A 13,721-nucleotide genomic window follows, 5' to 3' on the forward strand; every position below is an offset into this window, starting at 1 on the left:
GAGAATATTTGAAAAAGCCCTTTCCTACTTATTTTCAACCATGATCTTTCCTAAACGGCCTAGGAGAGATGTTGGAGGAGAGTGTCCACCCCAATTCCTAAATCCTGGTCTGCTCCTTTTGTATGTTGCTTTCTACCTGCTAGACTTCCAGAAGGTACTTCATGCGTACCAGCCCCGCTCAGGTGAGAGAAGGGCCAGCAGACCGCACCCAGATCCCATAGACTACAGAATACCTGCTGGGAGGGCACTCATAGGTTATGCAGTGGTCTACAGCCCACCTGGCCAGAGAGCTGGCTTATTTCCACGCTGCACTTCTGTGTTTCATCAACAAACCCAGAGCACTTCCAGGCAAAGCATTCTTCCTCTCTATATTTTGCCTCTCCCACCATCTTCCACCATCGCCCCAATCAGCCTTGCTAAGTTTAAGATTGTCCTCTCTGTTATTAAAAAATGGTCACTCGTTGCCAGGGACAAGGCCCTACAGTGTAAGATGCTCAGGTCAATCTTACCATTTAGACTAATCTGGCTAAAATTCAATTTCGGAAAAAAAAAACTTAGTAACATGGATGTAACCAAGAAAAGTAAGCTGGGGAGACTCATTAGTAATTGTCAGCAGTGCTAAAGAATACCAGTCGCTAGAATTGTGCTTCAGTGGTGGGGATATTAAATTTTTTTTGTCTGGTACTGGTTTACACACACACACACACACACACACACACACAGAGGCCCTCCACCTTCTACCTCCCATCCCCACTGATTCTTTAACTTTTAGAGCTTGCTCTTGAATCAAGGAATCCTAGCAAAAATCCTTTCTTCCTTCCCTCACTGAGCACTTACTGTGTTTTGCTTGGGATTATCTCACCTAATCCTTAACCCTATGACATATGTACTGTCATTGTCCCTAGTTTTCAGATAAGGAAACAGGCTGAGAGATAGGAAGGAAGTTACTGATGATCAAACATGTAGTTGGGTTCAGGACTTACACAGCTGTATACCAACATCCCTCACTTTGTAGGGCCCAGGAGGGATCTCGAATGCTGATATGGTCAAAGCGAAAAAGAGGAAAAACATGTCCAGTGAAATAAGTCAGTCACGAAAAGACAAATAATGTTATTATCCCAGTTTTACGAGGTACCTGGAGGAGTCAGACTCTTAAAAATATAGAATGATGGGGGCAGGCTGGTGAGGGGAACACACAGCTGCTTAATGGGGACAGAGGTTCAGTTTTGCGAGAAGAAAAGAGGGCTGAAGATTGGTTACACAACGTTGGGGATTATTTTTTTTTTAAAGATTTTATTTATTCATGAGAGACATAGAGAGATAGGCAGAGACACAGGCAGAGGGAGAAGCGGGGGAGACCGATGGAGACTCGATCCGGGATCTCCAGGCTCACGCCCTGGGCAGAAGGTGGCGCTAAACTGCTGTGCCACCCAGGCTGCCCTGTTGGGATTATTTAACGTTACTGAACTGCACATTTAAAAATAGTTAAGATGCTAGATTTGATGTTATGTGGAACACAATTATTTTCCTTACACAGGAAGTTGGTAATGGGATGTGTACAAGTGATGAAGCACAGCCAAATGTTCACAGTCGTTTTCCCTAGATGGTGGTGACTCTCACCCTCTTGAGTTTTGTGTTGCTTTGCTTTAGAATGAGCGTGGCCTTGACTATAATCTCTCACTATCTAGTTTATTTGTTTTGTGTCATCTTCCTGCTTCCCACTAAAGTGTGGACTCCTTGAAAGTGTTCACTGCGAAGCCTGCAGTGCCTGATGTGGAGAGACAATCACTAGACAGTACTAAAGTGGTAAATAAATGCAGTGGTGGTGGGGGCGGGGGGATTCTTTTCAACTTGAGAAAAAACCTTTGGGGCATCAGAGGAAAGAGAGGTCTCATTTGATGACATTCAGAGGAAGGAAGAGGCGCTTGGAGCAGATTTGACAGCAGTATTGAGTTGACGTGGGCAGCATGTGGCTCCCATAATCTTCATAAGTAGCCTATCTAAGACCATCCCAAAGAACGTGCAAGCCAAGATTGGTGTGCCCAGGCTTGCTCTGCAAAGGCATCTCCAAGACAAGGCTTGTGCACACTAACTCCATCCTTCCCATTATGTCAAAATTCTTGACGTTATCTTGATCCCTCCCCTTCCTCTATACCCCACACCACGTCCGTCCTTCAGCACATCCTCTTGGCTTTACTTTTTAAAAGTACCCAGACTTCGTGTGCTTCTCACCATCTCTTTAGCTACTGTGCTGGTCTAAACCACTGTTGACTGGCTCCCAACTCATCACAGTGGTCTCCTAATTATCTCCCCGCTTTGACCCTTGCCCTCCTTGAATTCGCTCCCAACCAAATGGCCCTGAGAGATCCTGTTAAAATGCAAGTCATGTCACTTCTCTTCTCAAACCTTTCACAATTTCCCATCCCAGAGTAAAAATTAAAGGCATTACAGTGGCCTATGAGATCCTATCTATCCCGTTCCATCCCTCTTCCATTACTTCCACTTTCATTAACTGCACCACTAGTGTGACCATGTAATTTATCATCCAAACAAGGACACTTTTTGATAAGGAAAAGAGGCACTATTGGTGATTATGCCAGGGCAATAAAAACACACCAGCACAGTCCTGGGCAAACCAGACATGTGTCAACTCTGCTCATCTCCCCTCTCCTTTGTGCATGCTGAGCCAGCCACATGGCCTTATTGCCATTCCCAAAATACCCAGGCCCTCTTCTGCCTCAGGACCTTTGCACATACTGTTCCTTTGCTTTAAGTTTCTTACCCAAAACATACACGAGGCATGCTCCCTCATCCCAGTCAGCCCTTTACTCAGATGACAATTTCTCAGCAAGGCTCTCTCTGACCACCTCATCCAGGATTGCAACCCTTCCCCCACCAGCCAACACTTCCCATTCCCCTTTATTCCTTTATTTTTCTCTATAGTACTTATTACCAACTAACATAACTTGACATATCTGTTTATTATCTGTCTCCTCACTAGACTGTAATTCCATGAGTGTAGAGATTACAGTAAGTTTCTATCCTAATGTATTCCCAGCAGGGAGAACAGTGCCTAGTATACTCAGGTACTCAAGAGATATTTCTTGAATGAATGATTTTTTTAAAAAGTTTACTTGTACTCACTTCCAAATAGGTACAGAACACATACCCTTCCTGTACCGGAATCCTGAGCAGGTAACATTTGAACTGCGCCTTAAAAGGGCCACTCTTCACTCCCACCCGGTGAGGGTGGTGGCTGGATCCACTATTGATTGGGCCACCCTGCATCCTGGGATTCTGCAGCACCTTATTGGCTGGGCAGCCTCCATTGTGAGGTAGCTGTGGCTTCCTCCTCGCGGAGGTAGGTGAGCACTGAGCCTGGCCCCACATCCAGGCACCAGGACCTGCAATCCCAGGGTGACTTCCTCCTCCCAGTCACACTGTTCACTTTGCCCTGTAGCACTTAGGGCTGAACTGGGAGGGACTGGAAGCCCAGGTAAGTCCTGGCTTATGGTCAACCAAATATAAGGGGCCCTGAGTGTCATGCTGAGACTCTCCTAAGTCCCCCAAAGCCAGGTGAGGCATAGCCAACATCAGCTTCCCCTGCCTCCAGCGCTTCACTGATTCGCACATCCGGGCTTCATTCTGGGTCAGGCATCGTTGGGAAACAGGAACCAGCATCTTGTGCCTGCAGCCCTGGTTTCTCTGGAGAAAAACCCATGGGAGGCTGGTTCAAGGTGGTTACAGGCCTTCACCCTGAGCTGCCACCAGCTACCCACCATGTTGAAGACGTCACTGCTTGGAAGAGACTTCAACAGTGAGCCCAGCCCCTTGGACAACAGGTCCAAGTCACTCTCGGAGAGTAGAGGCAGTGTTGCTTCAGAGAATGTCCATCCTACTGAAGAAGCCAACAGATTATCGTAAGTGGCCTCACTGCCCTTCCAGATCTGAGGTCAAGCGAGTGCTGCCCTCACAGCTCAGGCCACATCTGCCTACTTCTCTCTTCCTAACACTCTTAGCCCAACTGAACACATGTGTGGAGGAAAGATGAAAGCAGAATCTAAGAAGGTTGATCCGTGTGGCTCTGGGTATGACCCTTGTCTCCCAGTTTTTGCAGAGAATCCAAGCAGAGTAGCCGCCCCAGTGTGAGCTTGATTCTAGGAACAGTTTCTATCATACGCTGCTTGCTTTTCCACGGTTTCAGACTCTTTCCACATCTGCTATTATTCATTCTCCCTCCCTCCCTCCTACAAACCCACCCAGGACACAGAAGGTCACCTCCTAGCCCCTTGACCCTACTTTTACTACTATAAACTCAGACACACAGAACTTTTTCTTAGAGCTTTATTGGCAATTTAACTATTATCTAGTAATCAGACCAAATAACATCCTTGGTCATAATGAGATTGTAAATGACAATACCCAGTGTGGATAAGGGTGTCAGGAAATGCTCTTGCTCGTCCTTCTAGGAAGAATTAAACTGGTACCTTTCCAGATGGCAATGTTGTATGTCAAATCCTAACACCTACTTATATCAAACATACAAATACTTACTTGGCATATGCTTCCTTTGAAAGTACACACACACACACACTCATACACACACACACAGCTGGCAGCAGTGGCTGCTTTGGGGTAAGAGGATTGGGAGACAGAGAGGCAGGGAGGTTTATATTCACTACATAAGGGGTTTTGGTTCTGTTTTTGTTTTACCTTTTAAATTTCATACTGTGTATTACTTAGGTACTTTTTAAGTACAGATAGAAATAAATATATCCTTTGATCAATAAATACCACTTCTAGGAATTCTTCCTAATGAGCTATTAACACACATATTCGTGATAATTTTATTGAAGCACCAGTTATAATATGGATGATTTGGAAATAATAAGATATTATTTGAATAAAGTATGGTACACACATATAGTAGAATATAACACAGCCATTACAAGTGGTGAAGGAAATCTGTTTGTGGAAAATGTGTGGGACACACCATTCATAAAGAAAATTAATTTAGGAAACAGTATAATAATGGTTCTGCATATGTGAAAGTGTGCACCTTTAAAAACAAACAGAAATGCCCAGAGGGACGCTAATCCAAATGCTAACCATGGTTATTTCCAATTAGTAGAATTTTGGTATTTCATCTTATAATAGCAATGTATCATTTCTCAAGGAAAAATAATTTTTAAAAAATCCGCCCCCCCCCCAAAAAAAACCCAACATATGTTTTACCATCCAAGGCCCTGACTAATGTATAATGCTGTTATCTAGGGCACCTGGTTTCTCCAAAAGTTGGTCTCACCTTTTCAGATCAGAAAAGAGATCTGATTCAACTTGGATAAGATGATGCTATAGGAAAGAAGTAAGGAATGGAAGGACAGAGGGCAGGAAGGGGGGAGAAAGAGCATTATCTGTTGGAGAAATTACTAAGAAAAAGTTTTGTTTTGCTTTGACATGTTTTCCAATAATTGCAATTATCAAGAAATGAAAGTTATAAAAATGGCCTCTTGTAAGTGAAGGGACAACAGGTACCCTCCTCCGTCCTCAAATTAATGAAGATGTGAAGTCAGGGGGATGCCAAGGGCCTACCCTGTTGTCTCAGCCCCAACCTTCTCCCAGGTTGTTACTGAATTGTAAAATTTGACACAGTCCTGAATCCCTAACAGATGGGACAAAGACCTGGAGAGATGAGCACGGTCTCTAAGGGACCCACTGTGTGACCGAGGCAAGCTGCCTGTAGACAGTCCTAAGACTGCACAAGGAGGTACCTCCAAAGGCCTCCTCAATGTACCTTTCATTCCAGGGGCAGGGGACACCTCAACCTACTTAACCCAGCCCTTACTTGCTGTTTTTCTATTAACCCAACTCTGCTTCCCCTTCCAGGGGCCCTGCTAGCAGGTGAGCACCATAAAGTCAGACTAAAGGTGGTAGTGATACTGATAATGAAGAAGATGGTCATGATGAGGGTGGTGGTGGTGAGGATGCCTCACATCCTAGAAGCACTTCATAATTCCAAGATTCATCATGTCATTACCTCTTCTGATTCTTCCCTGGGAGGTAGGCAGGGCAAGAATTATTGCCGTTTTCTATCTTTTTTGGCAGATGAACAGAAGATGTACGCAGCTAAGGGTCTTTGCAAAGTAGTGACCAAACTTCGTAGGTCGATGGCACAGCTAGAACTCAGAACTCAGTGCTTCTTACCTCTGAATTCATTGCTCTTGCACCCAGCTTTTCATTTCAGTTCCTTCTTGATTCTCTTCTCATGATCCTTCCCACCTTCTCCCTTCCCAATGGATGGGGGGTGCTTGGCAGGAACTGCCAGCGCAGGTGTGGAGAGTATTTAGAACCCTGGTACCCAGCACCCTGCCAGGCACATAGTAAGAATTCTATATGCACAATAACAATTGTTATTAAATTGTATCCAATGCAGAGCATGGAATAGTTCACAGGAATGTTGGTTGAGAAAATGGATGGAGTGAACTAGAACCAGCATAAATATTCCATATGCTGGGAAAGGTTATGTTTTTTCTAGTGAGCAAATTAATAAATGACCAGGTATCGATGATTACTCTAGAAATTGAGGAAATTACTAGTAATTTTTTTCATTGTCTATCTAAAATGCCAGGCATTTAGTAGTCTCAATAAATATTATTTGAGTGAATTGGCTGTGAAAAAAAAATCATTGGATGTGTTAATGCATAAACTGCTGGCAGGGAGTTATCCAGAATGGGAGGAATTGTTAATCTTTTCTTTAGAGCCTGTTGTGTGTTAAATATTCGTTGAGTCACCTAAACTAGCACCAGCCCTGGATCAGATGTTCCAGAGTCCACTTCACCTGGTTTTGTCCCTCTTCCCAAAAGACAGTGCTGGAGATGCTGGAAGGAACCTGAATTTTGGGTCACCTTTCCCATCCACTAAGATACCCTCTTGTCTCCCTACTCTCCCCCTACAGGATCATGCAAACGTTGGTCCATTTACTGAAATGCAACATTGGCACAGGACTCCTGGGACTTCCCTTGGCCATGAAAAATGCTGGCTTATTGGTAAGAGGGACCTGTGCAATGGAAACTAGGTATACCAATTTGGGGCAAAGCGGTAGTGGGCCCCTAAAGACTCTGCACTTTTATCAATGGACAACTGGGGATACCCTCTGCAATAGGAAATGTGCCTCTTGGCATCAATCCCCTGGAGTCAGCTTGGAGTCCAATGGAGTGTTCCCAGAGGGGATAGGCCATTATTCTTTTCTCCCCCCAGTTTTATTGAGATATAAATGACATACAGTACCATATAAGTTTAAGGTGTACCACATAATGACTTGGTAGTCATATATTGCAAAAGGATTACCACAGTAAGTTTGGTCAACATCCATCTCTTCATGTACACATATAGATGTTATATATCATATAGTTTGCAACATCCAGACACATTATGCAGCAGTATTAACTATGGTTCATCATGTTGTACATTACCTCCCAAGTACCTGTTTATCTCGTAATTGGAAGTTGGTACCTTTTGAACCCCTTCATCGAATGCCCCCCCACACTATAAAGACCCACCATCCTCACACACTGGTACGTACCATCATCCTCCACATACCCAGCCCATTTCATTCATGTACCTTCGCAGCCTACTCCCTACAGACATGTGCACACTGGCTCTTGTTTCAAACCAGGAGGTTGACCGTGAGAAAGCAGCTGGAAAGAGGAAGATAGCAAAGGCCTTGCCAGTCCACTGACACCTTGCATCATCCCACCTCTATCTCTTCACATCTGCCATTTCTTCTGCCTTATTTCTTGTCTTTTGAAATCTGCCTCCTCCGTGAAACTTTACTGTTTCCTGCTAAAATCAATGCCACCTTCCCCTTGTGTTTTTCTAGAACTTATATCTACCTCACCTGGAATTCTTACAAAGAGAAGACATAATGTTTTAGTATACCTACTTTCCTCACTTACCTGAAAGCCCTGAGGGCAGGAACTCGCTGATGTAGTCTTACATCTCCTCACAATAACTGCTATAGAGACTGACACACAGGAAGTTTCAATTCATGGCTATTGAATTGGATGGATGCCAAATATATTATTTCCATTTAGGTGATGCTAATTTCTCCCTTTCTCCAGGCCTGGTAATTGGGTTGCATGTCAAAGGAAGGCATATAAAGACCCTGGCTTCTTTTGACATGATTTCCAGCCTGTAACAGTTCCAACCCACAGATGAGACTCTCCCCCTTGAAATCCTCAGAGTTCTAGAACTTCTGAAGAGTATTATTACCACATGGCCCTCAGCCAAACTATCTATACCAGTGTGGTATATGCTATTGAAGATAAGCTCTGAAAAAAAAAAAAAAAAAAAGAAGATAAGCTCTGTTATCTTCTTATTTTTGCTTCTGAAGAGTCATTAGTGATTCCTCTGCCTTCCATCTCCCAGAGCTTCTGACCATGATTCATTTGAGAAATACATACCAGCACCTACTATGTGGATTCTTAGGTACTGGGAATATAGAAGTAAAGAAGATGAAAAGAAGTCTCTGTTAGATGGAGGCTATGTTCTAGTGAAATCTACAGGTGCTCTTCATCTCTCATTTGTTACATCAGGGCACATCTATAAAGGCACAAGTGTCCAGCACAGGAGAGGTGAGAGAGTCTCTCTTTATTCAATGCCCCTCTGATCATATCTGAGAGATTAGGATTACTAATGACCTCTGTTTTTAAATCTCATCACACAAATTAAAAAATGGAAACTATGTGAGGATAAGGTAGTTCTATTAACTTGACTGCAGCAGTCATTTCACTATGTATATGTGTGTCAAATTGTCATGTTTTACGCCTTAAATATATGCAATCCTTAAAAAAATAGAAGGGTTAATGATGAATTAGATATACTAGAGCAATGATTCTCAACTGGGGACAATGTTGCACACACCTCCCGAGACATGAACAGTGTCTAGAGACGTGTCTAGAGATGAGCTGCCAGACTCATAGAGGGAGTGCCACGCACCTTGAGTAGAGATCAAGGGACATGCTAAACATCCTACAAGGCACAGGAAGGCCTCCACAACAAAGAATCATCTGGTCCAAAATATCACTGATGCCCCCATTGGCAATTCTATACTAGAGGAAGAGAAGTCCTAAAAGAAACCTTGGTCTTCGAGTATCTTGGAGGAAGTAAGGGCTAGGGTATGAGAAAAGGAGCAAGGGATCTAGACGGCAGAACTCCAGGCAGATAAGGAAAGGCATGGATTATCTGTGGAGGTGGTGGGGTAGTCACAGGAAGTTTGCCAGCAGAGATTAGACAGATGATTTGCAGTGATGCTGACTCCAAAGGCATTCAAACTAGAGTGTCTATGGCCACAAGGACATTCAGGCAAGGACCTCTATCCCAAAGGCAGCTTTATGATGAAAGGGACCATTGCACCCAGACGGGAAGAGGGCCAGTTATGGGAATGATCAGTGTATAGCTCACTGTCCCCACCTCTCTTTCCCCTCCAGGTGGGTCCGATCAGCCTGCTAGCCATTGGGATCCTCACTGTGCACTGCATGGTCATCCTGTTGAACTGTGCCCACCACCTCAGTCAGAGGTGAGAATCCTGCTTTCCTCTCTCCCCAGGGCCAGACCCCGTATTGAGTTTCCTTTGACCACTGACCCAATTAACCAGCCACTTCAACGCCCCCACACCTACTGCTCTAGATTCTACAGAGGTGGTAGAGAGGGTTAGACAATCCCAACTGGAAACTCCTATGTCTGGGCCTAACTCTGCTAACCTGCTGGATGACTTTGCCAAGTTCCTGCACCCTCTGCCTTAAATATCTGTACCTGGAAAGATCAAAATTGATAAAAGGGGGCAGCTCCAGTGGCTCAGCGGTTTAGCGCCGCCTTCAGCCCAGGGAGTGATCCTGGAGACCCGGAATCAAGTCCCATGTCAGGTTCCCTGCATGGAGCCTGCTTCTACCTCTGCCTGTTTCTCTGCCTCTCTCTGTGTGTCTCTCATGAATAAATAAATAAAATCTTTAAAAAAAAAAAAAGGTGATAAAAGACGCAAGCATGCTTTATAAACTACCGAGAACATACAAGATACTTAGGATGTCCTTCCTTCCCTCTTATCTCCCCACACCCTCCCTCCCCCAACTCCAAAACACACACACCTTGTAGGGGTAATTTGTCCCAGGCAAATTCTTTCTGGGACATATTTAATAAAAGCAAAAAAAAAACAGTTGAAGTGAATAATTCACAATGGCTCTAGTCATTAATAAAGCATCCATACAATACTTGGTGTTTACATATTTGAAACTGCCATGCCAAAAAAAAAAAAAATCCTGAAAGAGAAGACAAATGCAGTGAAGACAAACTTGTTGTGAGTTTCATATTTATAAACCAACCAATTCGTGGGTGATTAGTAATTCCTTCTAGCCAACTGCCTGGTGGCTCTCTGTCTGTAACACTTAGCTGCTCCAGAGGCATACAAATCCAAAGGGGTCTTATAGATATGCAGAAACTCCCCATAGGTCAAAGTAGAGACAGTAACTGAAACTTCTCATAAAGCCAAATTATCAAACCAAACAGGTGTATCTGGAGTATCTCAGTCACACCCAACTTGCAGCACACTTTCCAGCTCACAAAACACTTTTAAGAGCATTTACTTATCCAACTATTAAATTTATCACACAATTACATGTGCCAGATACCTGGCCAGAGCTTTACAAGTGTTTAAGTAACAAGAGTTTACTCCTTACAGTAAACTTTTATGGCAGGTACTATTATTATCCCCAGCTTACACATGAGTAAACTGAGACCTGGGTGAATTAAATGCCTTGCTCAGGGTCACACTCTAGGAAGTTGCAGAGCCAGTATTCAAAGGCCTGTGGCACCCACTCCAACCATTCTTTTTTTTTTAATAAATTTATTTTTTTATTGGTGTTCAATTTACCAACATACAGAATAACACCCAGTGCTCATCCTGTCAAGTGCCCCCCCCAGTGCCCATCACCCATTCACCCCCACCCCCCACCCTCCTCCCCTTCCACTACCCCTAGTTCATTTCCCAGAGTTAGGAGTCTTTATGTTCTGTCTCCCTTTCTGATATTTCCCACACATTTCTTCTCCCTTCCCTTATATTCCCTTTCACTATTATTTATATTCCCCAAATGCATGAGACCATATAATGTTTGTCCTTCTCTGATTGACTTACTTCACTCAGCATAATACCCTCCAGTTCCATCCACGTTGAAGCAAATGGTGGGTATTTGTCGTTTCTAATGGCTGAGCAATATTGTATACATAGACCACATCTTCTTTATCCATTCATCTTTCGATGGACACCGAGGCTCCTTCCACAGTTTGGCTATTGTGGACATTGCTGCTAGAAACATCGGGGTGCAGGTGTCCCGGCGTTTCATTGCATCTGTATCTTTGGGGTAAAGCCCCAGCAGTGCAATTGCTGGGTCGTAGGGCAGGTCTATTTTTAACTCTTTGAGGAACCTCCACACAGTCTTCCAAAGTGGCTGCACCAGTTCACATTCCCACCAACAGTGCAAGAGGGTTCCCTTTTCTCCGCATCCTCTCCAACATTTGTGGTTTCCTGCCTTGTTACTTTTCCCCATTCTCACTGGTGTGAGGTGGTATCTCATTGTGGTTTTGATTTGTATTTCCCTGATGGCAGGTGATGCAGAGCATTTTCTCATGTGCATGTTGGCCATGTCTATGTCTTCCTCTGTGAGATTTCTGTTCATGTCTTTTGCCCATTTCATGATTGGATTGTTTGTTTCTTTGGTGTTGAGTTTAATAAGTTCTTTATAGATCTTGGAAACTAGCCCTTTATCTGATACGTCATTTGCAAATATCTTCTCCCATTCTGTAGGTTGTCTTTTAGTTTTGTTGACTGTATCCTTTGCTGTGCAAAAGCTTCTTATCTTGATGAAGTCCCAATAGTTCATTTTTGCTTTTGCCAACCATTCTGCAAATCCTGTTTCCCCTCAAGCCTACTGGGACAATTATATCACTTGTAGGTTTCTGATACCTAAGCCATTCATGATAAGTCTTTTCCTGATTTTTTGAAAGACTTCATTTACCTGAGAGAGAGAGAGAGCATGAGCAAGGGGGCAGGGGGACAGAGGGAGAAGCAGACTCCCCACAGAGCACAGAGCCTGATGCAAAGCTTGAACCCAGGACCTCAAGATCACCACCTGAGCCGAAGGCACTTAACTGACTGAGCCACTCGGGCACCCTTGATTTTTTTTTTTTTTGATGACTTGTTTTTCATTTTTTTCTAATATAGATGTTACAGACTGATGATCTAAGAGCTTCACAGTTTTGTTTTGTTTTAAAGTTTTTTATTTATTTATCCACGAGAGACACAGAGAGAAAGAGAGAGAGGCAGAGACACAGGCCGAGAGAGAAGAGGCTCCATGCAGGGAGCCCCACATGGGACTCGATCCCGGGTCTTCAGGATCATGCCCTGGGCCGAAGGTGGCACTAAACCACTGAGCCACCCGGGCTGCCCCAGTGTTTTTATTTTGTTTTGTTTTATTCCATGTTTAAAACCCTAGAGATGTCACATTGGGAAAATTAACAAACAAACACCACCTTCTCCTTGCAATTAGACAACCTGGCACCTCTATAGTGTCATTCCTTCATTGCTCTGGGAGAACCAAGTCCCAGTTGATCCCTTTTAGAATAGGATGTGCTCCAGGGGCCTGGTGCAGTCTTCACTCTCCTGCTTCTGTGGTATACCAGCCCTTCTCCCCAGGTTACTGATACCTGCCTGGCCCCACAGCTTTTGAATTTATAACATTTAGACTAATAAATATGTCCCTCCTATGCAATGTGACCTCATTTATTTGGGAATATCAAGCACAATGAACCATAATAAAAATAGAAGGATTATGCCATGTTTTCAGCGCATCTCTACATTCATTGGTCACTGTCTCCTCCCCTAAACCCAGACTGTAAAAAATAAATAAATAAATAAATAAATAAATAAATAAATAAATAAATAAACCCAGACTGTGTGTGAAAAACACTGGGACTCAGAAACCTAAAGAGACTTGTTCATGGTCTCTCAGCCATCTAAGGGAGAGAGGGGTGTTGGTTTTAAACCCAAGACCCAAGTCTGAATCTCCTTCTCTCTCCCAGCTACTCCCCTTAGTGGGGATCCATCCCCCGACTACCTGCTGCTGCTCCACTGTTCACAGGTGGTTTCTCTTCAGGCCCTTCCTGGTCCTTAGGAAGGGCCATCTAGGGCAGAGGCTGTGACTGGGGTGTCACATCCTACACGGGTGCTGGGCAGAAACCTCAGTACCACATTTGCATGGGATCTGGTCTGAAGCAGGGATCTCAAATGTTCCAACAATCTTGGCAGTTGATCACTGGCTTGGCCATACCCACACCCCCTCTTCTCCTACTTCCTCCTCCCCCTGACTAGGTTTACACATCTCACACCTTTCATGACCCCTTTTTCCTGGTCTGCATGACCTAAGTCAATGCAAAGCTACTGTTTCCTTAAAAAACTTTTTTCACTTAAATAATAATGTTTAAGAAGACCACCACAAAAAAGGGGGGAAAGGCAGTTTCCTCAAAGTTTTAAAAGTGTATTATAAGATATCTTGTTAATACCATTGCTAGAAAATTTCTAGAATGCTTCGTGTTAACACACAAATATATAATAATTACTCACTTTGGGAGTAAATTGTGCCTTTAACAAAAATGTTTTAAGTTACATGTTGCTT

General features: G+C 43.7%; 1 protein-coding gene across 5 annotated transcripts in view; it reads left to right on the top strand.

Moving 5' to 3' along the window:
- Window positions 1-3,344: 3,344 nt before the first annotated feature.
- The window catches only part of SLC36A3 (solute carrier family 36 member 3), a 47,919-nt gene continuing 37,542 nt past the window's right edge, over window positions 3,345-13,721 (top strand). Inside the window, exons 1-4 of one of the 5 annotated variants that reach the window (XM_072824445.1) lie at window positions 3,360-3,496; window positions 3,655-3,920; window positions 6,956-7,046; window positions 9,489-9,577. In XM_072824445.1, the coding sequence (XP_072680546.1) occupies window positions 3,781-3,920; window positions 6,956-7,046; window positions 9,489-9,577 (320 nt within the window). In that variant the 5' untranslated portion in view covers window positions 3,360-3,496; window positions 3,655-3,780. Of the gene's footprint in view, window positions 3,921-5,886; window positions 6,061-6,955; window positions 7,047-8,328; window positions 8,634-9,488; window positions 9,578-13,721 lie in introns of those variants that run through there. The other 4 variants (XM_072824448.1, XM_072824446.1, XM_072824447.1 and 1 more) reach the window with 4 other exon arrangements.

This window comes from Canis lupus, chromosome 4 (genome assembly GCF_048164855.1).
Source record: "Canis lupus baileyi chromosome 4, mCanLup2.hap1, whole genome shotgun sequence".
Taxonomy (NCBI): domain Eukaryota; kingdom Metazoa; phylum Chordata; class Mammalia; order Carnivora; family Canidae; genus Canis; species Canis lupus.